At 38.0% G+C, this 25,956-nt stretch overlaps 1 protein-coding gene across 2 annotated transcripts in view; it reads right to left on the bottom strand.

Moving 5' to 3' along the window:
- The window catches only part of lrba (LPS responsive beige-like anchor protein), a 350,478-nt gene that overhangs the window by 199,422 nt on the left and 125,100 nt on the right, over nucleotides 1–25,956 (bottom strand). For both annotated transcript variants that reach the window (XM_037532971.1, XM_037532972.1), the window contains exons 30-33: nucleotides 22,837–23,015; nucleotides 20,019–20,091; nucleotides 19,393–19,526; nucleotides 17,836–17,897 (exon numbers count right to left, since the gene is read on the bottom strand). In XM_037532971.1, the coding sequence (XP_037388868.1) occupies nucleotides 17,836–17,897; nucleotides 19,393–19,526; nucleotides 20,019–20,091; nucleotides 22,837–23,015 (448 nt within the window). The remainder of the gene's footprint in view (nucleotides 1–17,835; nucleotides 17,898–19,392; nucleotides 19,527–20,018; nucleotides 20,092–22,836; nucleotides 23,016–25,956) is intronic.

Below are 25,956 nucleotides of genomic sequence, written 5' to 3'. Positions count from 1 at the left end.
ATATGTAAATATATATATTTATTAGAAATAAATTCTAATGTTGTATGTATATATATATATATATATATATATATATATATACACACACATATGGAGAGCTTTGTAAATATATGTAAATATATATATTTATTAGAAATAAATTCTAATGTTGTATGTATATATATATATATATATATATATATATATATATATATATATATATATATATATATATATATATATATACACACATACACACACACACACACACAACATTAGAATAGATGCATATAAACATTATATATATATATAGTGGTCAGTAGTAAAATTTCTGAGAAATTTTATTGTTTTTGTATTGTATTTGGTTTTTTTTTTGTAACAACATGTTTTTTTTTTGTAATCAACACCTGTTGATTGACTGACAACAGGTCAGTAATATTGATTGGATATAAGAAAAGCATCCCAGAGAGGCTGAAACTTTAAGAGGTAAAGATGGGGAGGGGTTCACAACTCTGAAATTCTACATGAGCAAAAAAGTGCAACAATTTAAGAATAACATTTCTCAACATAAAATAGCAAAGAACTTTTCCTTTTCATCGTCTACAGTGAATAACAACATTAAAAGAATTTGAGAATCTCAAGAAATATCTGTATGCATGGGAAAAGGCCTAAAACCAGTATCTGCTGCCCTGATCTTTGGGCCCTCAGGCCTCACTGCATTAAAAACAGACATGATTCTGCAGTGGAAATCACTGCAAGGGCTCAGGAACACATCAGAAAACCACTGTCTGTGAACACAGTTTGCCGCTGCATCCACAAATGCAACTCTACAACACAAAGAAGAAACAATATAGTAACAGGATCCAGAAATGCTACCAGCTTCTCTGGGCCTTAGCTCATTTAAAGTGGACTAAGAAAATGGAAAAGTGTCCCGTGGTCCGAGAAATCAACATTTGAAATACTTTTTGGAAATCATGGACACTGTGTCCTCTGGACTAAAGACCACTCAGCTTGTTATCAGCGCACAGTTCAAAAACCAGAATTCATGATGATATAGAGGCGTTAGTGCACATGGTATGAGTGACATGCACATCTGTGAAGACACCGTTAATGCTGAACGATATATACATGTTTTGGCAACATATGCTGCTGTCCAGACAATTTCTTTTTCAGGGAAGGCCTTGATTATTTCAGCAAGACAATGTAAAACCACATTCTGCATGTATTACAACAGCATTGCTCCATATTAAAAGAGTCCAGGTGCTAAACTGACCTGCCTGCAGTCCAGACCTGTCACCACTGATAACATTTGGTGCATTATGAAATGAAAAATACAACAAAGGAGACCCCGATCTGATGAGCAGCTGAAATCCTATATCAAACCAGAATGGGCAAACTTTTCACATTCAAAACTACATTTGGTCTCCTCAATTTCCAAAGACTAAAAGAAGAGGTGATGAAACAATAAAAATTCAACATTTCAACCGTTATATTGTCTTTGTGGTATTTTCCCGTATCAATATGATTTACATGAGTTGCATATCATTGCATTCTATTTCTTTTTGCATTCTGCACAGTGTCCTAACTTTTTGGAAATGGGGTTGCACATGTATGAATATGTGTCTGTTTAACTCTCTGTCTATATGTCTAATAATCTATCCATTCATCTCTATCTATTTATCCATCTATCCATCTAGCCGCATATACAACCCCAATTCCAGTGAAGTTGGGACGTTGTGTAAAACATAATTAAAAACAGAATATGATGATTTGCCAATCCTTTTCAACCTGAATTCAGTTGAATACACTACAAAGACAAGATATTTAATGTTCAAACGGATAAACTTTATTGTTTTTTGCGAATATTCACTCATTTTCAATTTGGTGCCTGCAACACGTTCCAAAGAAGTTGGGACAGGGGCAACAAAAGACTGGGAAAGTTGAGGAATGCTCAAAAACACCTGTTTGGAACATTCCACAGGTGAACAGATTAATTGGGTTAAAAGGGTTAAGCGGCAAGGCAGAAAACCAACATTGAATGCCCATGACCTTCGATCCCTCAGGCGGCACTGCATTAAAAACCCACATCATTCTGTAACGGATATTACCACATGGGCTCAGGAACACTTTGAAAACCATTGTCAGTGAACACAGTACGTTGCTCCATCTACAAGTGCAAGTTAAAACTCTGCCATGCAAAGCGAAAGCCATTTATCAACAACACCCAGAAACGCTGCCGGCTTCTCTGGGCCCGAACTCATCTGAGATGGACTGACGCAGAGTGGAAAAGTGTCCTGTGGTCTGACGAGTCCACATTTCAAATTGTTTTTGGAAATCATGGACGTCGTGTCCTCCGGGCCAAAGAGGAAAAGGACTGTCTGGATTGTTATCAGCACAAAGTTCAAAAGCCAGCATCTCTGATGGTATGGGGGTGTGTTAGTGTCCATGGCATGGGTAACTTGCACATCTGGGAAGGCACCATTAATGCTGAAAGGTACATACGGGTTTTGGAGAAACATATGCTGCCATCCAAGCAACGTCTTTTTCAGGGACGTCCTGCTTATTTCAGCAAGACAATGCCAAGCCACATTCTGCACTTGTTACAACAGCGTGGTTTTGTAATAAAAGAGTGCAGGTACTAGACTGGCCTGCCTGCAGTCCAGACCTGTCTCCCATTGAAAATGTGTGGCGCATTATGAAGCGCAAAATACGACAATGGAGACCCCGGACTGTTGAGCAATTGAAGTTGTATATCAAGCAAGAATGGGAAAGAATTCCACCTACAAAGCTTCAACAGTTAGTGTCTTTAGTTCCCAAATGCTTATTGACAGTTGTTAAAAGGAAAGGTGATGTAACACAGTGGTAAACATGCCCCGTCCCAACTTCTTTGGAATGTGTGGCAGGCATCAAATTCAAAATGAGTGAATATTTGCAAAAAACAATAAAGTTTATCCATTTGAACATTAAATATCTTGTCTAACTGAATACAGGTTGAAAAGGATTTGCAAATCATCGTATTCTGTGTTTGTTTATGTTTTACACAACGTCCCAACTTCACTGGAATTGGGGTTGTATATATCTATTTATTTATCTGGATATCTGTTTGCCTGTCTATCTCTCTGTCTACCTATGTACATTTATCCATCCATTCATCTAACTATATATGTCTGCCTGTCTACTCATTTATATGTATTTCTGTTTATCTGTATATCTGTCTACCTATATCTACTTATCCATCTATATATCTATCCATCTATCTATATCAGGGATGTCCAATCTTATCCGCAAAGGGCAAGTGTGGCTGCAGGTTTTCGCTCTAAAAAAGCTGTAGCACACCTGATTCTACTTGTTTAATCAGTGGGTTTTAGTCTTCAAATGTTTCATCAGGTGATCTCCTGCTTTGTTGGAGTAAAGACCTGGCCACACCAGCACTCTGCAGACAAGATTGGACACCCCTGATCTATATATCCATCCATCTATCCGTCTATGTCAATCTATAACCCCAGTGCTATTCCAAGCCCAAAACTGAAAGAAATAAAGACAAAAAGAAAAACAGGGAGAGTGTGTGAGAGTGTGAGAGAGTGTGAGAGAGAGAGAGAGAGAGAGTGTGTGAGAGAGAGAGAGAGAGAGAGAGAGAGAGAGAGAGAGAGAGTGTACAATAGGGTCAACTAAGAATATTTCTGTTGACTCAAAAACAGAACCTCTGGAGTTGTGATGAACTTCAGTAATGCACTGAAGGCTGCAGACTGCTGGGAGAATAACAGAGACGGATCTTTTAGTGCAGGATGGCGGCTGCATTTAGTTCGGGAGCCGGGGGCTGAATTAAAAGATGCAGTTTTAGAGGCTTCCCCACCAGTCTGCCTCTCACTTCCTGTCCGGAAGAGCTCACACGGTGGGGTGCCGGCTGAGTTAAGAGCCAGTTGGTGTTGCTGTGTTTCTCCTGAGCCTCCGTGGAGCTCAGCGTTCAAAGAATGCTGAGAGAAAAGTTATCCAGCACCCCCAGAGACCAGCGCGTGCTCAGAGCACAGGATGGAGACAGGAGAAAGGGGCGGGAGGAGCAGCACGTTTTGTGGGCCGAAGCGTGAACCCTGCGAATGTGTTATCATACACAGCAGGCTGCAGAACCAGCTGAGAGAGAAAGAGGTGAAGAGGGAATTCAGATCTGATTGAGCTCCATTATTCTACAAGGTTTCTTGATTTTATTTAATACATTTTATTGTTTTCTCAGCTTTAACGCACCTCATGCGACTCATCAGTTAAAGAGCCCATATCATCATAAAAGAGTCTATAAAAGTTTCAAAATGCATCATTCAATCTCCAGTCTACACAGTCCTTATATGGAAACTAAGCTGAAAAACTGCTCTTTGTTTTTCTGAGGTTTTGAGATTTGATTACATTTACATAAATCTATTTTTTTTAAAAAAGCACAGAAATTTTGGCCACTGAAAATGTGTAAAACATTAAATAGTCCTACAATTAAGTGTCAACATCTAAGACTTAACAAATAATTTTGACGCTGGACTTTGTGACAACTTCTGCGAGATTTTCCTGATTTTGGAGATGCAGCTCCACCCACGATGAAGCAGAAAAAACAAATTCTGACATTTCTCTAGAATCTTGTTACTGAAAACCAGCAGATCAGTTAGTTTGGCTGCTGACATGCCAATGCAACTGCCTGCTGGAATGAGTTGCCAATGAAAAATAGCAAAATTCAAAGAAATGTGGTATGCCACATAATAAGATATTAATGGTTATAGATGTCTGTATAAATGAACAGACATCAAAATAAATTGCACAAATGAATCACACTCAGTGTGAAGTCCTTAAAAGCACAGAAAGAAAAACAGCCTGTTCAATTCTAAGGCCAGCCTAACACTGTGAAACTAACAAATCAATTGTATTTACTTAAAACCCACAAGAAACTAAACTGAACTTTCAGTTCAGCAGTGGTTTGCACCTATCCTATGGGTGTTATGTTTGTTAGGTCTCTTTTTTATTGTTGAATCATGTACACTGAGGCAGATGAGGCCTGTAGTTCTTTAGATGTTCGTCTGGGTTCTATTATGACTTCCTGGGTGAGTCACTGATGCATTCTTGGTGCCATTTTGGGAGCCTGGCCACTCATGGGAAGGTTCACAACAGTTCCAAGTTTGTGGACAATGGCTCTCACTTTGGTTCGCTGGAGGATCTGAGCTTTGATAATTGCTTTTCAACACTTTTCAAACTGGTAGATTTCAATGACTTTGTTTTGCATCTGTATTTGAATCCCGTTAGAGCGTGGTATCATGTGCTGATTTTTAAGACCTTTTAGCATGCTTCACACTGTAAGACAGGTCCTGTTTAAGTGATGTTTTATTTCAACAGGTTTGGCAGTAACTGCCTGGGTGTGGCTCGTGAAATTGAACCTGACAGTCAACTGAATTTGGTTAAGTATTTGATTTAGTAGCTAAGGGGGTAATTATTTATTTATTTATTTTTTACATAGGGTCAGATAGGGCTGAAAAGCACTTTTATTTCAATAAATGAAATCATCCTTATTCTTTGTCTAACATTAAAAGTAGTCAAGTCTGACATATATGCAAACATTTGAAGAAGCTGAGAAGGGGCAAATACTTTTTCACAGCACAGTATATTTAGGAGCCCTACATAGCCAGACAAATGACAGATTTATAGTTATAGAAAAAAAGATGGAGAACACTACATGAAAGATTTACCATGTAAAGCCAGACTAAAGGACATTTTGACGGGATGTCAAAAAAACTCCAATAGAGCCCAATGAGTCCAATAAATGGGTAATGATAATTCTATTCTGGACACTTTTCTATAGTTTTATTTACAACTTTACAGAAAGCTTTAAATCATTATACAATCATTTCACACATATGTTTCACACAAAATTGGTTCTATATCATCAACTTTTGGTTGGGAAATACTGTTGATGATATAGAACCAATTTGTAATTAACTGCATAAAATCAATGCAATTAACTGTGCAATTAATAAGCATTTAAATAGCAAAGCAAACAGACAGTGATAAGTTTGGACATCTGAGTGTTGAGTGAAATCAGATGTGCAGAAGCAGCAGAAAGAGTAAAGCGTGCAGCGATGGGCCCTTTAGTAGAGAATGAAGGAAATGACAGCCAGAGCCAAGGTTTTCCATTACATAGAAGCTGACCAATTGATTTCTCTCTCCTTCTCTCTCCGAGTATTGATCCTCCAATTGTCAGACTCCAGAGAGGGGGGGTTAAACTCCCTCAGTTTCGAGGCTAAAGGTCAGAGGATAGGGGTGAGACGCTACCCAAATGTTAGCAGGTTAACGCACATTTGGCAGGTTGAAACAACGATAAAAAGAATCAAAAGCCGCTTTGTTCTTCAAATACAAGACACTGGAAGTGTCCTTTTTGAAGGTGCAAGTGTGAACAAATCAAAGTTTAACAAATCATTTATAAATAAGAAAATTGATAGGTATCAAACAAATTTGTAATGGTGTCTTTTACACTTGCAGCGCACTTACGGAGCTTCTCCTTCACAGTCTCTGTAGTTTTTCCTAACACTCATACAGCGTTTCTCCTTTTGAGTCTAGGATTTTTGTAACGGTTCTTTTTTTTGATTCCTGGTTTCCCTCCATGGTGTCTCCTCATGCTCTTGGGGAGTTTCGCCTTTTAAGTGTCTAAGTTGTAAGTTCTTATTGTAATTTGAGACGCTTCTTACAGAGCTGTCCTTTTTTTTTAATAGCTGTGGGAGAAAATGTTATGCAAAAGAAATGTAACTGGACTGATCCGATTTAATTAATTTTATTATATGTGCTTGTGCATATGGTTCCTCGAGGTTTTATGAATTTTCCTGTTTGTACATATCATATATTGCAAATGTCTTAAAGTATCATGATTTTTTCTGTATTGCCTACCCTTAGTTTCAGGAACACAGCCTATCCTGCATCCTCTCCAACCACCACATATCCAGATCCCCCCTCTCCTTCCTTCATGAGATGTATGTGGGAGATGAATGGGTAAAAGAACAGATGAGCTGACAGCGAGCTGGACAATAATAGCTGATCTACAGCACACTGTACCTGCCCCAATACCACATTTATCTGATACCCACACTGCTATCAGAGCTACTGGAACACCTCCACACACGATCATTACTCCATAACACTCAACTACAAGCAGAGGGGCAGGTCACACTGCAGGATTACTCAGTTAGACAGATAACTACATAAGGAACAGCACCATACAAAATCACATTCTCCATATTCCATCTCTCCCTTAGCCCAAATGTAGTCAATCAACCAAGACATGTTTGGTGTCTGACGTTTGCTTAGTAAGTTTGTTATTAGTAGGCCAGTCACAACTGTGGCATTTTACCTTGTGACCTTTTTCCACATGCAAATTTTTATACATGCAATTAATATTTTAATTGACATTTTTCTTCATTGTATGCAAGCAAGCATTAAAAGTCTAAAGTGGCCAAACTGATACTCCCACATGACAGGTGTCCTCGCTTTGACCTATTAAGGGTCTCAATAAATGCATTTTCTGCTTTGTTTCATTTATAACTTTTTTCAGCCCAACTGATGACAATGCATCCAACTCCCTTTCTGTGTTACAAAGTAAATATTTGATTGTGCTGTAAAAAATAATTGTGTCAGCTTCAATAAGCTGAAATGATTCGCCGACACTGACAGGCCTCTGACTTTTACCACTGTTTAAATTTGGTTCAATTATTTTGCATCTTTATTTATGGCTTTTAAAAAACGTTTTCATTGTAATAAAGGTTTTTAAGTCACTCAAAAACTGCTCTCTTCTGGAGTATGCGCTGCCCAATACACAGTGTAGTTAGATTAAGTGTTACACTGTGAAGACAGTCATTTCTGCTGTTATGTGTTTAAGCTAGCATGATGCTTTAAACGTGTCTCACTGTTTTATATAGATATATATAGTGGTGAATTCTGGGAAAACTACCTTACAGGCAGATTATACTGTAGGAAACAGCTTGTTGTATAACTACTGTAGTGTTATTGCAAAAATACTGTTACAATACTAAATACTGTTAAAGCTGGTTAACATTAGCCTAACTAGATAACACTAGCAAGCTATAGCATGCTGGCTTACTTACAACCAGCACCAATAAAAAGTAAAGTTGGATATTCCAGTGAGTCTCATGGACTTTATTTTTTGCCATATGTGTGAAATTAGCAGAAAGCAGAAATTAGTGTAGAAACTTTGTCAGTATCTTTTTTTTCCACTTACCACTGTCTAGTTACCACTGCTATGCTAATGCGAATTTCAGCTAGCTATGGGATTTAGTCTCTATGGTATTTGTGTCATGTTAGCGGCAAGGTAACATTTACTTTCCCACATTGAGTAAAATACTACAATTCCCAACTTAAATGCTGACTCTTGGAGACCTCCGAGTCATGGTTTTCTGTGCACTCTAAATGGCCCCAAAATAAAACAAGTTCAGGCAATCTCTCAACATGCAGGTAGGCCTTGACTCAGCACAGAAAGAGAATGGAGTCCTTTTAACGTCCATACACTGTGAATACAAAAGGCACTTGCAAATGGTTCCCTCTGAGGTTCAGTTTAACAGAACTGAGTTTGGTTGATTTAAAAGGACCTGCATGTGAAAAAAAACTTTAAGGCCCAACAGTGAGTGTTATCAGATGAGCCTTGCAACTTTGGAAAAAATAGCTATTTGTATTTTTGAAAAACCAAAATGAAACAATTCTTAAACTGTAAATTCAAAACTGCTGTCTGAACTGTTAATGTGGATAGCCTAAAAACGATGCCGTTGATGACATTAATATATTGATGTCCACATATAATTTTGGGGGGAAAAAAAGCTTTGTACTGCAAAAAATGTAAAAAAAAAAAAATACACATGGAGACTGTCTGAAAACAACTATATATATATATATATATATATATATATATATATATATATATAGTAAATATTAATAACTTTAAATATTAATAACTTAATAATTTAACTACCTAGCAAAACGATATGAAATATGCATCAGTATTCAGTATACTTCAAAACCATGAATCCCTGCTTTGTGGAACACACCTTTTTGAATCAAACTTAATCCAAAGTCTTGGTAAACATTACTGCATGGAATAGTAAAGTAGAAACCAGGGCTGCCCTGCAGTTGGCAGCTTTCTGGAAAAACGCTTTAACAGCAGCTGATCAGATTAAATGATGAACATGCAGCTAAAGCCTGAGAGAAACTCTTCCTCTGAGTGCCTTTACATGTGAAGTATTATTTATTAATCAGCTGTTAGACCTTGAAACCTTTTTAAAGTGATATGTAGGCGGTAAATCTTGCAGTGTGTCACGTCTGGGCGCTTGTCACAGCAGATCAGCTCAGTCGAGACAAAGAGGCTATTACACATAGGCCCTGAACGGAAAGATGAGGACTTTCAAAGATGATCTTCATGTAAAATGCAAAGCTTCTCCACATGCTCCCATCACTCTAAATTAACTAGATGGAGTGGACGTCATGATAGCAGACTTTATATCCCCTCTCTGTCTCTATGGTGGATGTGATTAAAATAATACTCAAGCCTTTTGAAGCCATTCTCCTCCATAACCAAGTTTACTTCCCTCTGTCTGCCCTCTCAAAAGCAGAGACAAAGAGACAAGCTCGAGAGTAAATAAATTGCCCTCATAAAAATTTCAAACTATAACAGCATAATAGGCCTTTATGTCTGGCAGGGGCAGCTTCAAAGCGGAGAGCAGACAGATGAGCAGCGGCCTGCCGTTTAATGTGAAGATATTACACTGCAGGAAGGAGAACGCAAAGCAGAAGAGTAAAAATGCAGCAGAAACACAGCAGTGTCTGCAGCATTTTGGGGAGGGGGCGCAAAAAATCTTTAGTATGTTTTTTGTCTCCCGTTATCTTACTCTGAGAGGAGTTTTAAAGTTTTAAGAGGAGAAACAGTGTAATTATGAACTAGAGTAATGTACTCACTGTTTGGAACTGTATGATGTGAACCAAATAGTGCAATTTATACAGATATACCTTCTGCCTTTATTATCTTAATTTATTAAAATTAATGAACATTCCAAATGTTTTAGTAGTGACATTAACTTGTTAACATGTAGCATATTATATAATATATATTAGCAGTTTACACTAATATTGAAACACTGGTGTGCATGCAAATGTATTCAATAGCAGTAACTTTTTAAAGCATTTATTCAATAAACATGTGACAGCATGAAACGTTTCATTTTATGCATTAAATTTTCGTCTTATGTAAGATAAGATAAGATAATCCTTTATTAGTCCCACAGCTGGGAAATTCGCAGTATTACAGCAGAAGCAGAGTAACAGGAGTAAGGCACTCAGTAATAGAAATGGGAAACAGTATAAACATTATCAACATTATAAATAATAAAAATTAAAGCTAAATCTCTAGGCTATTTACAAGAAATAAGGATAATAATGAAATAAAATAAAATAAGAGTTGCATAGAAATATGTATTGCACTTAGGAACATAGGAACATGTTGCACAATGAAGAATGTTCGCATTCTGTATGCATGTGTGTATTGTATGTTTGTATATTGTATGTGTGTATATTGTATGTGTGTGTGGTCTACTGGGAGCAGTGCTGGTTGAACACTGTGACTTAGATTATCAGATCTTGGGCAAGCAATTTCATAATCATAATCAGATCTTAAGCTGAATAACTGCTCAAATACTAAGCCAATGCAGATGCTCAGTCCTAATGCAATAATGAATAACTGAAAACTTCTCTACGCACTGCACATACCAAGATCAATAAAAGTGAAGCTAAGTGAGAAGCAATAAACTACATAAAATGAACCAAGTCTGATCAAAATTGATCTTTAATTGTGAATAAAGGCTTTGTGTAAAAGCTAGCACCATCAAACAACAGTTTAGCATCTGAGGCTCAAAGCTGAGCTGAAGTGGCTCTTTACACATCTGTCCAATCCGGCATGATTAAAAAGTCCTCAATGACCCCGACCCTCGACCTTCTCACCCCAACCCTACTCCGTCATGCCACCAGGAAATTAATTAGAAAATTTCCAGCGATGCTATCGCATCCGGGTAGATCCCATCTCTGCCCGAGGCGCAATGGAACACAGAGAGAGAGAAATAATCCATCAAACTCGCCCCCATATCAATTCAGCATGCACCCAGGAGAGGTCTGCTTATTCACTTCCTGTCAAAACACCTAGTGCTTCCTGTGAGGAGATTGGAACATGTATCTAACTGTCTCTCCCATCATTTTTTCTCAGCTAAATAAATCAATTAATAGATAAATGAAGGAATAAATAAATACAGAAAGGAGCAAGGCCTGTTCCCTTCCTTGATATCAAGATCGCTAATGCAACTCATAAGGAGATTATTAATAAAAAGAAACCCTTAAACTGTCCAAGTTCATCTATTTTCTTCTTTTCCCTTCCTAATGAAAAAATATACAGCTGAATAACAAAAATATAATGAACTAGGCCTGTTTAGGTACTTCCAGTCAAGATCACAAACGCTTCCTGTAATTATAATAAAAAGTGTCTCCCTCTCATCTTCAAAATAAAATAGCAAAGATGAAAATGAACACTGCCATGAAAAACAAAGCAGCACTTAATATATTTTGGGCATAAACAGCAACTTGGACCTCGTTTTAGTTTGTCTTCCTTCTTTCTGTCAAGATCACTAGTGTCCCTATAAGATAAAAATGTGCTTTATAATAAAAATCGAAGGTAATCCGTGGGTACTTGCACTCCTTCATCTGCTCAAGGTGCCTGTATTCGAAGAGTGAAATCACTATTTACATATTCATTATGTTATCATGACAATACAGAAAAAACAAACAATTCGGTGAAACATGATGGTTTTGCTCAAGCTGGTGAGTAATTATATTGCTGAAAATCGTCAAAAATGGAGATTTTCTTCCAACAACAGCTCCAAATTATATTATATTATATACATACATACACACATACACTGCTCAAAAAATAAAGGGAACACTCAAATAACATATCCTAGATCTGAATGAATGAAATATTCTCATTGAATACTGTGTTCTGTACAAAGTTGAATGTGCTGACAACAAAAATCACACAAAAATCATCAATGGAAATCATATTTATTAACCAATGGATGCCTGGATTTGGAGTCACACACAAAATTAAAGTGGATATACACACTACAGGCTGATCCAACTTTGATGTAATGTCCTTAAAACAAGTCAAATGAGGCTCAGTATTGTGTGTGGCCTCCACGTGCCTGTATGACCTCCCTACAATGCCTGGGCATGCTCCTGATGAGGTGGCGGATGGTCTCCTGAGGGATCTCCTCCCAGACCTGGACTAAAGCATCCGCCAACTCCTGGACAGTCTGTGGTGCAATGTGGCGTTGGTGGATGGAGCGAGACATGATGTCCCAGATGTGCTCAATCAGATTCAGGTCTGGGGAACGGGCGGGCCAGTCCGTAGCTTCAGTGCCTTCATCTTGCAGGAACTGCTGACACACTCCAGCCACATGAGGTCTAGCATTGTCCTGCATTAGGAGGAACCCAGGACCAACCGCACCAGCATATGGTCTCACAAGGGGTCTGAGGATCTCATCTCGGTACCTAATGGCAGTCAGGCTACATCTGGCGAGCACATGGAGGGCTGTGCGGCCCTCCAAAGAAATGCCACCCCACACCATTACTGACCCACTGCCAAACCGGTCATGCTGAAGGATGTTGCAGGCAGCAGATCACTCTCCATGGCATCTCCAGACTCTGTCATGTCTGTCACATGTGCTCAGTGTGAACCTGCTTTCATCTGTGAAGAGCACAGGGCAGCAGTGGCGAATTTGCCAATCCTAGTGTTCTCTGGCAAATGCCAAGCGTCCGGCACGGTGTTGGGCTGTGAGCACAACCCCCATCTGTGGACGTCGGGCCCTCATACCATCCTCATGGAGTCGGTTTCTAACCGTTTGTGCAGACACATGCACATTTGTGGCCTGCTGGAGGTCATTTTGCAGGGCTCTGGCAGTGCTCCTCCTGTTCCTCCTTACACAAAGGCGGAGGTAGCGGTCCTGCTGCTGGGTTGTTGCCCTCCTATGGCCTCCTCCACGTCTCCTGGTGTACTGGCCTGTCTCCTGGTAGCGCCTCCAGGCTCTGGACACTACGCTGACAGACACAGCTCGCATTGATGTGCCATCCTGGATGAGCTGCAGTACCTGAGCCACTTGTGTGGGTTGTAGAGTCCGTCTCATTCTACCACAAGTGTGAAAGCACCACCAACATTCACAAGTGACCAAAACATCAGCCAGAAAGCAGAAAGGTACTGAGAAGTGGTCTGTGGTCCCCACCTGCAGAACCACTCCTTTATTGAGTGTGTCTTGCTAATTGCCAATAATCTCCACCTGTTGTCTATTCCATTTGCACAACAACATGTGAAATTGATTGTCAATCAGTGTTGCTTCCTAAGTGGACAGTTTGATTTCACAGAAGTTTGATTTACTTGGAGTTGTATTGTGCTGTTTAAGTGTTCCCTTTATTTTTTTGAGCAGTATATATATATATATATATATATATATATATATATATATATATATATATAAAAACACACAAACACACACACACACACACACACACACACACACACCAGTCCTAATGTGTGATGTAATATCTTCTCATGGCTTCTCTTATCATAGTTATGCTGAGGACACTCAACAAATGTTTTCTTTCTCACCCTCTGACACACAGGTTTCCAGTCGCATCTCAGCATGTCTGTCTGACATCTCTTCATGGGTGGCAACTCACCACCTGAGCTTAATCCTAGCAAGACTGAGCTGACATTCATCCCTGCAACTACAGTTCCTCATCACGATCTCACCGTCTCATTCAAGAACTCTGACTGTTCTGTCTGGAGAGGCAAGAAGTCTTAGTGTGACACTGGATGGCCAGTTATCGTTTTCAACTCACATCACGAACCTAACTCGGTCATGCACATATATCCTGTACAACATCCGGAGGATCTGACCCTTCCTCACCCAAGAGGCCGCCCAGGTGCTAGTGCAGTCTAGCTAGTAGTCATGCTAGTAGTCATGTCAAGACTTGACTACTGCAACTCTCTCTTGGAGGGTCTTCCCATGCAGGCCATCAAGCCTCTGCAACTCATCCAGAATGCAGCAGCACGGCTCATCTTCAATCTGCCCAAGTTCAGCCACGTTACCCCACTGCTGCGCTCCCTTCACTGGTTTCCTGTAGCTGCATGCATCATATTTAAAACCCTAATGTTTGCCTACAAAGCCAAAAATGGACGAGCCTCTTGATGGCTACTTGATGGCAATGGTGAAATCTCAAACTGTACCACGAGCCCTTCGAGCTTTGAGTACAGCTCGGCTTGTCACACCATCCTTCAAGGCATGTAGAAGACAATCGTCGAGAATGTTCTCTGTACTGGCACCAAAGTGGTGGAATGAACTTCCTCTGGCTGCCCGAACAGCAGAGTCTCTTGCTGTCTTCAAACGCAGACTGAAGACACATCTCTTCACACAGCACTTAAATGAGGATTGAATTAAGTATTGTTTGCAATATATTGTGCTCCGCTTATATATCATATTTTATTGTATTGCACTGTGTTTTGTAGTTTACTTTATCGTTGAATGCACGGTGTATTGTAGTTTACTGTATTGTATTGTATCGTATTGCATGGCACAGGAACTGTTCCTTTTTTCTGGGTACCTACAGTGACTTTTGTATTTAGCAGTAGCTGAGCTCAGAACTGTCTTTTTCTCTAACCTATTGTTAACTATTAAAGATACTTTCTCTAGACAGACAAAGCACATCTCGTAAGTTGCTCTGGATAAGAGCGTCTGCTAAATGCTGTAAATGTAAATGTTAATGATCCACCACCCAAATAGTACTTGTTCTGTGAGGGTCCATGGGGGTCCTGACCACTGAAGAACAGGGTAAAAGGGGGCTAACAAAGTATGCAGAGAAACATATGGACTATATATATCATGCTTCCTGCACTTCATAAGCAAATTTAAATAGTAATGACAAATTCTGCTCATGGTTCAATATGACTCTCCTTACTGATTTCACAATTTGATAATTAAGGATATTTTGAGAAGAAAATAAAGGTTTGAGATTTAAAAAAAATACTACACCAGTCAAATAAAGATCAAGAAATAAACTAACTAGGCCTATACACTTGCTTCTTGTCAAAAACGTGTATTGTAATTATTAAAAATACATTTCTTTAAAATCACTCAAACCTATCACGTTTCATCTCTTCTCTTCTAAATAAATCCATAAACAGTGAAAAAAATGGAAGAATAAACAAATGTATAAACAGAAATATGATGGTCAGGAAAAAACTATGATCTTTAAAAACTAATTATCTTTCAATTTATTTTAGGCCTGAACAAAAACACGAAGCTCGTTTAAGTTTGTCCTGCCTCCTTCCCTCCCATTGTGAGCAGAAGCCAACTTTCCCCTAAAAACAAAATTACATTTGCATCAGCTGTGAGAGAATTTTGCCCAAATGATTTATTGAAGTAATCAACAGCAGCAGAGCAGCCTGGTCCGAGTCGAATCAGCACTTACCCAGTGCTCAGCCCAGAGCGGTTTTCCCCGTCGAATATCCAGAAGAACTCTGATTCGCCACTTTGATTAGATTAGCATTACACAACAGCATGACAGAAATGACAAATTGGGGCATTAGAGCGTGTCATTTCCCTTTTTTTCCTCTGTGTTGGGGTTCAGTGGGCGTGACTGCTCCACAGGAGAAATTAAGAGAGGAAAAAAGGGAGTGCAGAATGAATTTTGTTATTTTTAAACACAAAAGAGAACAAAACTGCAGTGTTTCACTCATAAATTTGTCAAAAAATCATATTTAACCTAATGAGAAACAGTAACACATGGCTCAGTTTATATCACAATACCTACATTTAGAGTGAGTTAGGTTGTTTTGCTTTTTTTTTTATCTGTGCCATGAGGCAAACAACTGTATTTCGAACCAGGTACATTTTGTATTTTGCCCTAAATTTGTCCCTCTGCATGTCACTAGGTTTAAATTATAAAACTTATGAGTTATGAGTATATTAAGCAGTCAGAACATTACTCAGTAAAAACTGCTCAGCTGTTTAGTCTGCCTGGTTTGAGCCAGTTGGGACAATTTATTGTGTTATTTTAAGGGGCTGGATAGTTTGAGTATTTTTTTCTTTTGTCGGTTACCCAGCCACTGGGATAGTTATGGGTGCACAACGAAAACCTAGCCAATGGGTTGAGGAAGTCTTTCACTGTAAACTTTAAGTACACTGGTAAATAAAGAAAATAGTCTTTAAAACGCATCAGTCAACCACAAACAAAAATGGCGTACACCCAGGACTCAACAAGCTACAAAATTAGGTTTTAGTTAGTTTTTACATCTACAGCAGGCTGTACAATGCAACAGTATAGGAGAAACCAATCTTGTGCAAAAACAAAGGCCCTAGAACTTCACAACATGCAAAATTAAGCAAAATTTCCCATCTGCCCAAGCCATCTCCTCAGCAGTCATGTGAGGTGTAAAGCATGTTCAGTTATAATATTTGTGGTAGTTGTGGTCCATCAAGTAAATAAATTAATCCAGATGTTTGTACAAAACATGCGAATGCTGTTTGCTAAACTAATATGTAAAGCTAGCCAGTGATTTGGGATTTTAGTGTTTCTCTATTGATAAAACCCAAAAAAATTGATAAAGCCCAAAGATGTCTCTGGATTCACAGGTTGAGGCACCTTTGGCTGTGCTTACTTTCTTTGCTTTTATCTTTAGTCTTAATCATTTTCATTTTTTACAATTAACTAATTACACTAAAACTCATATTAAATAAAGCTGACCTCTGTCTTCAGGTAAACACTATGCTGTGTCCCATTTTGAAATCTGTGATAGCTACTATACGCAAAATCCTGCTAGCGTGAGTTTCATACATAAGTTGCTCTTATGCAAAGACGCACAAAGGTGCTACCTGACACTTCAAGGAGCCTTTGCCGGAAATATGAATTTTGCAGGGAAAAATGAGTTTTGGAAAATTCAGTTTCACAAAATTCACATTTTTTCAAAATGAACACTCAAATTCAAATCCTTTACATCCAGCTCATTTTTTTAAGTTCACTTTTCTATATTTCTATCTCAGCATTATATTTTTAGAACACCATACATATTTAAGCTACCACACTTACAACCTTTCTAGCACCTGTTTTACTTGCTGCAAACATTTTAAGTACAGCGCTGCTACACCCTTTTACAACATTCCTCGCTAACCACACATATATAGAATCAATTAATCACGCATACATCCACAAAAACACAGTAAAGCAGCACATTAGTGCAGGTGAGTGCATTGATTCACACGCAAATCCACCTGCTATCCTCCCTTCATTTATATTCATGGATCTACAGCAGAACCTTAAATAAACTCGGCAACACAGCCAAACACAAAGCCCTGTGGAGTTCGATCAATAACAAAACAACATCAATTCGGCATTATCCTCTCGCAGAACACCTCACAGACTGTTACCCGTGGTCAGGGGTTGTATGCCCAGGGCTATGACCTTTAACCCTGAACTCATAGTGGCACTATTTAAACCTGACACGATCACCATTTTTTCCCTGACTTTGCCATCTCTGTGCACACTGAGAGGAGGTGTTATACAGAGATAAGAGAGGAAACAAATTTACACTAATGAAGAAAACAAAGGCACAGAGGAAATGGGAAAAAAAACAAACAAACAAAATGAACAATAGAGGAGAGGTGAGGGGAATGGTGGAATGATGTGGTGAAAAGAAGAGAGAAGAAATGACAGAGGAATGGAATGATACGGAAATTTATAGCTTGCCTGAGAACACAGTAGCATGACCAGTTCCACTACAGAGCTGCTAGACTTCATACACACCAAACCTATAAGTGAGAGAGAGAGAGAGAGAGAGAGAGAGAGAGAGAGAGAGAGAGAGAGAGAGAGAGAGAGAGAGGGAAAAAAAAAAAAAGTCAATATGCGCACATCTGATACACACAGGATGGCATAACACATCAACTGAACTACTGAACTCAAGTACTTACTGAATTATTCAGGACCAACTATGAATTAATTATATACTATGTATATATACACTATATTCAATATATAATATCACATTCAGTCTCTATGATGGATTATTCAGCATCTTCCATGAATTATTCTGCATCTACTACTAACTATTCAGTATATACCATGAATTATTCAGTACCTACTAGGAATTATTAAGTATTTATTAGAAACTGCATTATCTACCTTGAACAATTCAGTATATATGGTCACCAGACCCTTAGAGGTCAAGTTTAGAGTACCCTAGAGTTTGCGTGTGGTAAAATCAGTGTAGCATATTGCCTTCTGTGGATTACTGTTTTATTTGAACACAAGAAAAAAAAAAGCAGCAGCATGTGTTGGTGAGCTAATTCTACACCATCTTGCAGGGGGCAGCAGTATTGATGGCCCTAATGAACCAACATGATGTTACTGTAAACTAATACATATTTAAGCCTTGTATTACACCAAGCAAAGTGCAGTGAGCATATGTCCTATTGATCCACAGCACCAGCAAAGAAGAGCCAAGGGTCATCAAAAAAAAAGGGGGGGGGGGGTGAGAGAGAGAGAGAGAGAGAGAGAGAGAGAGGGAGAGAGAGAGAGAGAGAGAGAGAGAGAGAGAGAGAGAGAGAGAGAGAGAAGACAAACCACCAGACAAACCATTCTACACAAGAAAAAAAGACAATGAAAATGAATCAATGTAACGAGACCTTCATTACAAGTAATTTTGGATCATTTCTATTTTTCCTTTCAAAAGAGACATAGAGAACAGAGAGCAATAAGAAAATAAAGGAGTTTATAGACATTATAAGTGACTTTTCCTTTCTGACTGGTAACACCAAACACTGACCTCTGACCCCTCCGCTCTATAAACCTAGTGCTGTTCTCATCACCTATTAAAAACATACTCACTGACACTTTCACTGCTCAGACCTCATTACAGAGGCGAACAACAGCATTAAGAGGAACTGGACTGTTCATGAAGGTGGGGGGGTTCCTGTTGATCTTTGATGAAGAATGGTGGCATTTGAGTGGAAAATGGTGTTGTTTTGGCAGAGAATAGTGATGTTGGAGAATGGTGGTGTTTTATGGAGAATGGTGGTGTTTTGGGGAATGGTCTTTGATGAAGAATAGTACAGTTTGGGAGATGAATGATGGTGTTTGTGAAGAATGCAGGTGATTTGTAGGAGAACTGTGGTATTTGTTGGAGAATGATGGTGTTTTGGTGGATATTTATGGTCTTTGATGAAGAATGTTGGTATTTGGGTGGAGAACGGCGGTATCTAGGTGCAGGAGAATGGTGTTGGTGTGTATACACGTATATACACGTACTAGTTCCCTCAATGAGCAGTTCCTGGCCGTGGCTCCCCAGTAAAGTTCGGGACAGGAACGGAGCAAAGTCCACAAAGATCTCCCTCAGTAACGGAGCAGCCTTCTCTAGAGCATGCTCCAACCTCTCTGAGATACTGATATAGAGAGATAAAGAGAGAGAGTGAGAAAGATTCAACAAATCACTTTAAAAATATCATTATTAGAAATTATCAAAAGAAAATGATTCTGCCTATATGAAAAATAATTGTTGTTTTACATGTTCTATGTGAATAAAACATTGATTATTCCATGCCACCAAATTAAATGTATTAATCAGAAATATAAAGTAAATAAACAAACAATAAAAATAAATAAATGGAAAACAACACCAAAAAAAGAAAAAAGAACTAAACATACTGATGGAATTTAGTGCAATAAATAAATAAACAAATAAAAAACTGGAAAACAAACCTAAAAATACTAGGAATATCGAACATAGATCGAAAAAGTGGTTTAACGACAGACACAAACATACAAACAAAATAAAATTATATATTAAAAAATAGTTAAAAAAAGACCAGATCAAGACTACATTTGGCCTTCACCTCCCAACCCCCCACCCCCACCCCCATAATGTGATGTATTACCTCATGTTGGGGGTAGTGGAGTGCGTGGTTGGGGAGAGGGCTGGAACAGATGGTAGGTTGGCTGCTGCTCCGCCTGTGGAGAGCACAGACAGAACATGAACTCATTACACACACTACACACAAGCAGACATATTCATACACAAAATTACATACATACACATCAAAGCCTGGAAATCAAAGCTGCAGTAATTACTCAAAGGATCAATTATGTTTAGTCTTACTTGAATACATGGTCATATGCAAAAGTTTTAACACCCCCTTTTTTATCCAATATATTAAATTCAGTAAATAAACAGCAGTTGTGTTTGCAGTATGTTCTCTGTAAAGGATCAGTTGACTTTTCACTTCAAACATAATTTGACCATTTTGTATTATGGACAGATTGATTCAGCCATTCATGAATTTGCAGTGTGTGAGAGTGTTTATAAGAGTATAGATCTCTGATGTATCTGGATTTAGTCATTACATTTTTCCTTATTCGTTCCTTTGATTTAAAGATGTTTGCTTTATCCATACTATTTATTAGAGGTGTAATGATTCAAAAAATGAATATTTCAGCTTAATACGATAATGTGGTATCTCAATTCGATGTATTCAGACTGGTTTCCTTAGCAACACAGAAACCCTGAGCAAAAACGTTGATCTAACATTGATCTAATGCTTTAGTCACAACAAAGAGATAAAAAAAAATTCCATACAATGTGATACTCTCTGATGCAATATGGCTTGATATGTTACAATACACCGTGATCCAATCAAACACAGTATAATATAAAGTAATGCAAAATATACTAAAATAATACAACATAATATTATGGTGACTCCCTCTAATTTGCCATTTTCCCCCCCCTTCAATTTTAAGGCGACCTTGGGTATGCGACAGGCTCTATTCTCTCTCTAGGTCTACTTTATTACTTATACAATAAAACCTTATACGAAAAAATCTGACTTGTTGCAATACAGTACAATAAGATATATTATAATCCAAAACATCATACAACAGTGTAATTCAATATAATGTGTTGCGATATAATATGATAAAATCCAATATGTTAAAATGCAATAAAATCCAATGGGTTACGATACAATAAAATACAACACAATGAGATTCCAAATCCAAAACGTTGCACTACAAAGTGATTCAATCTGAAACGTTACAATACAATACGCTACAATACGATGTCACAATACAATCCGATACACTACAGCAATATAACCTAATACATTACAGTACAATACAATTTGAGATATTTGATATAATATAACCTGATACCTCATAATACGACACAAGGCAATCTGATGTTACAAGCTGACAGGTTATAATGCAATACCTTACAACCTGATATAACAAAATCTGATACACTGCAACGTAATATGATAGGATTTTTTTTACAATCTGATACGTTACAAAACAATCTGATCAAATCCAACACAAGCCGAAATGATATACAAACCAACACAATAGGATAAAATCCTATATGTTACAACACAATGCGATTTGATTTGAAATGTTAAAATACAGTGCTATTCAATCTGATACGTTACAATATAATTGGATGCAATAAATTCTACCACTACATTCCCACATTTTGTATATCTACATATTCCAGTACAATTAAACGTGGTCCATTATTTGAACGTGATTTACACAGATAAAAACAATGTTTAATATCTTTGTTTTTTTTTTTATTTCAATATTTTATACATATTTGGTGTATAACTGCTTCGCCACAAAGCAGTTTTACAGCAACACATATTCCCTCTCAAACATCCACACCCCCTAGCACACCATCACCACCACCATGCTGTGCCTCGGAGCGGTGATAACTGTGTGGAATTTTCCGGGCTGCAGGACAGCAGCTCGTTTTAAAGCTCCAACATGTGTTCCTGCAGAGAGACTCCAGCATTGAGATGAAGTAGCCACTTCAAATGGCCCTGAGTAAATTAACTTATCTCTATTCAGCTGGGGCCTGCCCTGCTGCTCTCATACACAGAAAGAGAGAGAGAGAGAGAGAGAGAGAGAGAGAGAGAGAGAGAGAGAGAGAGAGAGAGAGAAAAGAAAAAAGGTCTATCCTCTCAAGGAGTGTGAGCTTCAGAAGCACAAAAAGAACAAAGGAAAGAAGATATAACCTAACTGCAAACAAAACAGAAAAACACAGATTTCTACTTATTAAGCATGGTTGTGATCTTAGCCATTTCATTAATGATATACATCACAGAGAAACTGGAATATGCAAGTGAGTCCCCTAATCAATCACATTTTTTTCTACCACGTATCTAAGGTCTTTGGCATTTAGGTTGAATATCTCTTCTATTTCAAGAATTGCTTTAATAACAATAACTAAGAAAAACACTATGTGATCTGAACTCAAGGAGTATTAATCAGCATTATCATCATCATTTTCTTTTATCATCTTTTGGCGTTTTGACAAATAAGGTTGGTAAATTCAGCTTCAAATGAGAAAATGTTCATTTAAAAAAAAATGTTAAGGGTTTTTTTTGCCATTGTGATGAACCTCATTTGCACTAAATTCAGATTAAAATAAGATGATATGGTTTCTAAAAAGAACAAATAAAATATGTTAAGATCGTTTTTTTTGCTGCTCAGGCACACAAATTCAGCTTTTATGAAATATGAATATTCCTTTTGACACTGATGGTGTTTCTTGGTGGTCTTTTCACTTTAATAACTAACACACTTGGCTGAACTCCAGTTTAAATTAAAGTTCAAATATTGCTAAATATTATGGCCATCTTCAAAATCCAAATATCTCTTTACTTTGAGATAAGCTAAGAACAACTGTATAAACATACTCACCAGCAGTAGCTTCAACAGTAATGCTGTGGGCGGAGTCACCTTCAGACACCACTGACACACTGTTTACTGGCATTCCACCTGCAGGCACAGTGGCAGCTGACTGGACGACAGCAGAGCTTGAGACGGAGCTTGAAGCAGGTGATGGCACTCCTCCTTTCTTAGGTGCCACAACAACACTTCTACAAAAAAAGAAAGAAGGATTATTATTTTATTATTATTATTATTATTATTATTATCATTAATGTATTGATGTAGCACTTGTAAAACAATTTTACAAAAGAAATCGCTAAAATACACAGTTACAAAGCATTTATTAGATTATAACAAGCAAAAATCAAAAGGAAAGTCGAAATGAATAAATACAAGAAAAAAAGTTTAGCTGAAATATAATAAAATGCAAGTCTTGTTTTTTCTTTTATAGCAGAATGGATCAAAATACCAATAAGGCAAAGACCCTTCCAAGACTAATGTAAAACTCAATTATGATATTTTATTATGCTTTGGCTTATAATAGCCACTTTCATCTCAAATCAGGCTAATTTAAAACAAAATAAAATGTCGGCCACATGAAGTAAACCACTGGAGAGGAGACATAATGGTAAATCGTAAATAAACCTGAGCTCCAAACAGCAGATGATTATATCCAGGCAAAAAGCAGTGGGAGTGGATCAGGCACTCTGTCAAAAACCCATTAGCCCTCTTTAGGTTTGAGCTACATAACGATCGCTATGATGATACATGCTAAATACACAGCATGTAATGTAATTTAGAATCAGACACAGCTCAGGCTAGCGTAGCACTGGGAAGCCATTTACTCCGTTAGCATAATTAGAGCCCGTTTTCCTGACCAAGAACATTCCAGAACAGCAGCATCTATCTTCCAGCCAATCGATGGCCTCCCTGCGCCCGTCACTAAACCCTCTAAACTTTGTGATTGATTGAGCTTCGGAGGCCAGTGGCAGTGCATTATGGGTTTATACAGCGTTAAAAGCCACTACACAGGTCATCCAGAGTGCTGTAGAGTGTTGGACACTATGGAGCATCTTAGAAAAGTATAATGAGGTATAACACAAGCAATAATAAAGAATAAAAAATATTTTATTTGTGTAATGTCTTAATCAAGGACTGACTCAAAATAAACAAACAGTTATATAACTAGAAAGCAGTAAAATACACCATCAACTGGCTTCATTAATATCTTCCTGTTTTTTCTTAAATTTGTTCTTGAGAAAGGCCCTAAGAAAAAGTTTACGTCAAATTCATGACGTGTTACTAAAGTGCAGAATTGTTGATTCTCTTCTTACCTAAGAACAAGCCCCAAATAAGAAAACAATGATGAATGTCAGAATCTTTGCAAAAACTGTAGGTATTATAAAGAAATTTCTTCTAAGGAACAGTTGATGAATGAGGCCCAATGTCTTGATTGAACAATTGTTGCCCAGAGTTTCTGACAATGTTGGACCTTAGGCAATTTGTGTGGTAAGCAAGTTAGCAAGCTAGCCAGCATGATATATCATTTGCCAGCTGTTATTCCATTATTGGGCTTTTCCATAATGATATTGCATATGGATGCAACATTCAAATGAGCCCCCTAATCACAGTACTTTTCAATTTGTAATTTTACTACAGCTAAACAATATATTTGTTGTCTTTTTTGTGATATTTGTCTTTGAAAAACTGATATCACAGGTTTGTTATATGGGGGGAAAAAAGCCTAAAACCAAGGCTTAATCAAGCAATCAAACAGTGTTTCATACTGACCAATCACAGCTTCAGCAAGCTTTCTAATAAATCAATATACTCATGCAGTACAACAAAAGGAAATTATTTTGGCATCTGTTTATGGGGAAAGTGCTGTCTAGCAGCACTAGATTCTAGAAATATTGAAAAACATTAAAAACAATGTTATAACTAGGCATGCACAAAATTTTGGCCACCAAAACATTTAGACTTAAAACAGTCAAAAGTAGGGGCTCCAGAGTGGGGCACCTATCTCAGGGTTGGTCTGATCATGGGTAGGCTGGGGTTTGCTCCTCAGCCCTATCACCGAGTCATGATATGTGTTAACTGATGTAACAGAATTAGCCATTAATGTTCTCCTCCAAGTGTGTTGAGCTATCTAATTACGTTGCATTAGTGGTAGTTCATAAAGTAGTCCACACTCTCCTCGTGCAATTAGTATTGAGTGATTGGGGGATATCTAGTTAGCTGGTGGAACCGGACATGAAAAAAAAATTGGGAAAATTAACAAAACAAAACAAAAAACAAAAACTGGAACTTTTGGTTTCAGGCTGAAGGAGAAAAAAAAGTATATTTTTGCTTTAAAAAAAAACGATTACATAAGACTACAATGATGTGTCAACATTTAACACTAAACAAAAGCAAGAAAAAGAGATTAAAAGTACTGTTTCTCTCATTTGCTCCAATGTGCCGGTCAGCACTGATGCATTCAAATCTATCCTATGATTCTGATTACTGTATGTCTGATTCCATTACATCATTTAAATCAACAAGTAACTATTGTTATTGTTCAATACAGTTCATTATAACAAGCGAAAAAATACCCATTAATACCCATTAATTTAACGAGTGATTTCAGTTTTTTAAAACTTTGCAGTAACTTACGGGCTCATGTTTGAGCAGCATGTGATAAGAGTCATTTAGTTCCATACATTAATCATTCTACTCTGACTCTGACCTCGATAATGGAAACCAAAGCTTCCAGTGGAACATCACTGTCCTCCTGAATTCTGCTCTATTCCTTTAGCAGACCAGTGCTCCTGGAGAGAACAGTTATCTACTGAAGGCCTTGACAGAGAGCTGGCCTTTCCAGGGGGCCAGTGGCCTCTTTATCGGTGCTGACAGTGTGTGGAGCACTCAGTTTAATCACCAGCTGCAGTCTGAAGGAGACTGGCTTTGTGCTCAGACGGAGGAGCTATCACAGAGGAGCCTGCAGAGATTTAAGATAAGGACTGCTCAGGACAGACTGTTTAAGAAGTTAAAGTGGTATTGGAGGTGGTCCAGAGGCTAAGCCAGGCACGACAGACATGCCTGGATTAAACATTCACAACACGCAACCAGGCATGGTTTTCATTTCCAAAAAAGAACCCCAAAATATGA

The sequence above is a fragment of the Pygocentrus nattereri genome, chromosome 22, assembly GCF_015220715.1.
Source record: "Pygocentrus nattereri isolate fPygNat1 chromosome 22, fPygNat1.pri, whole genome shotgun sequence".
Lineage (NCBI taxonomy): Eukaryota > Metazoa > Chordata > Actinopteri > Characiformes > Serrasalmidae > Pygocentrus > Pygocentrus nattereri.
Note: the sequence above shows the minus strand (reverse complement) of the source record. Positions and strands in the feature narration are given on the sequence as shown.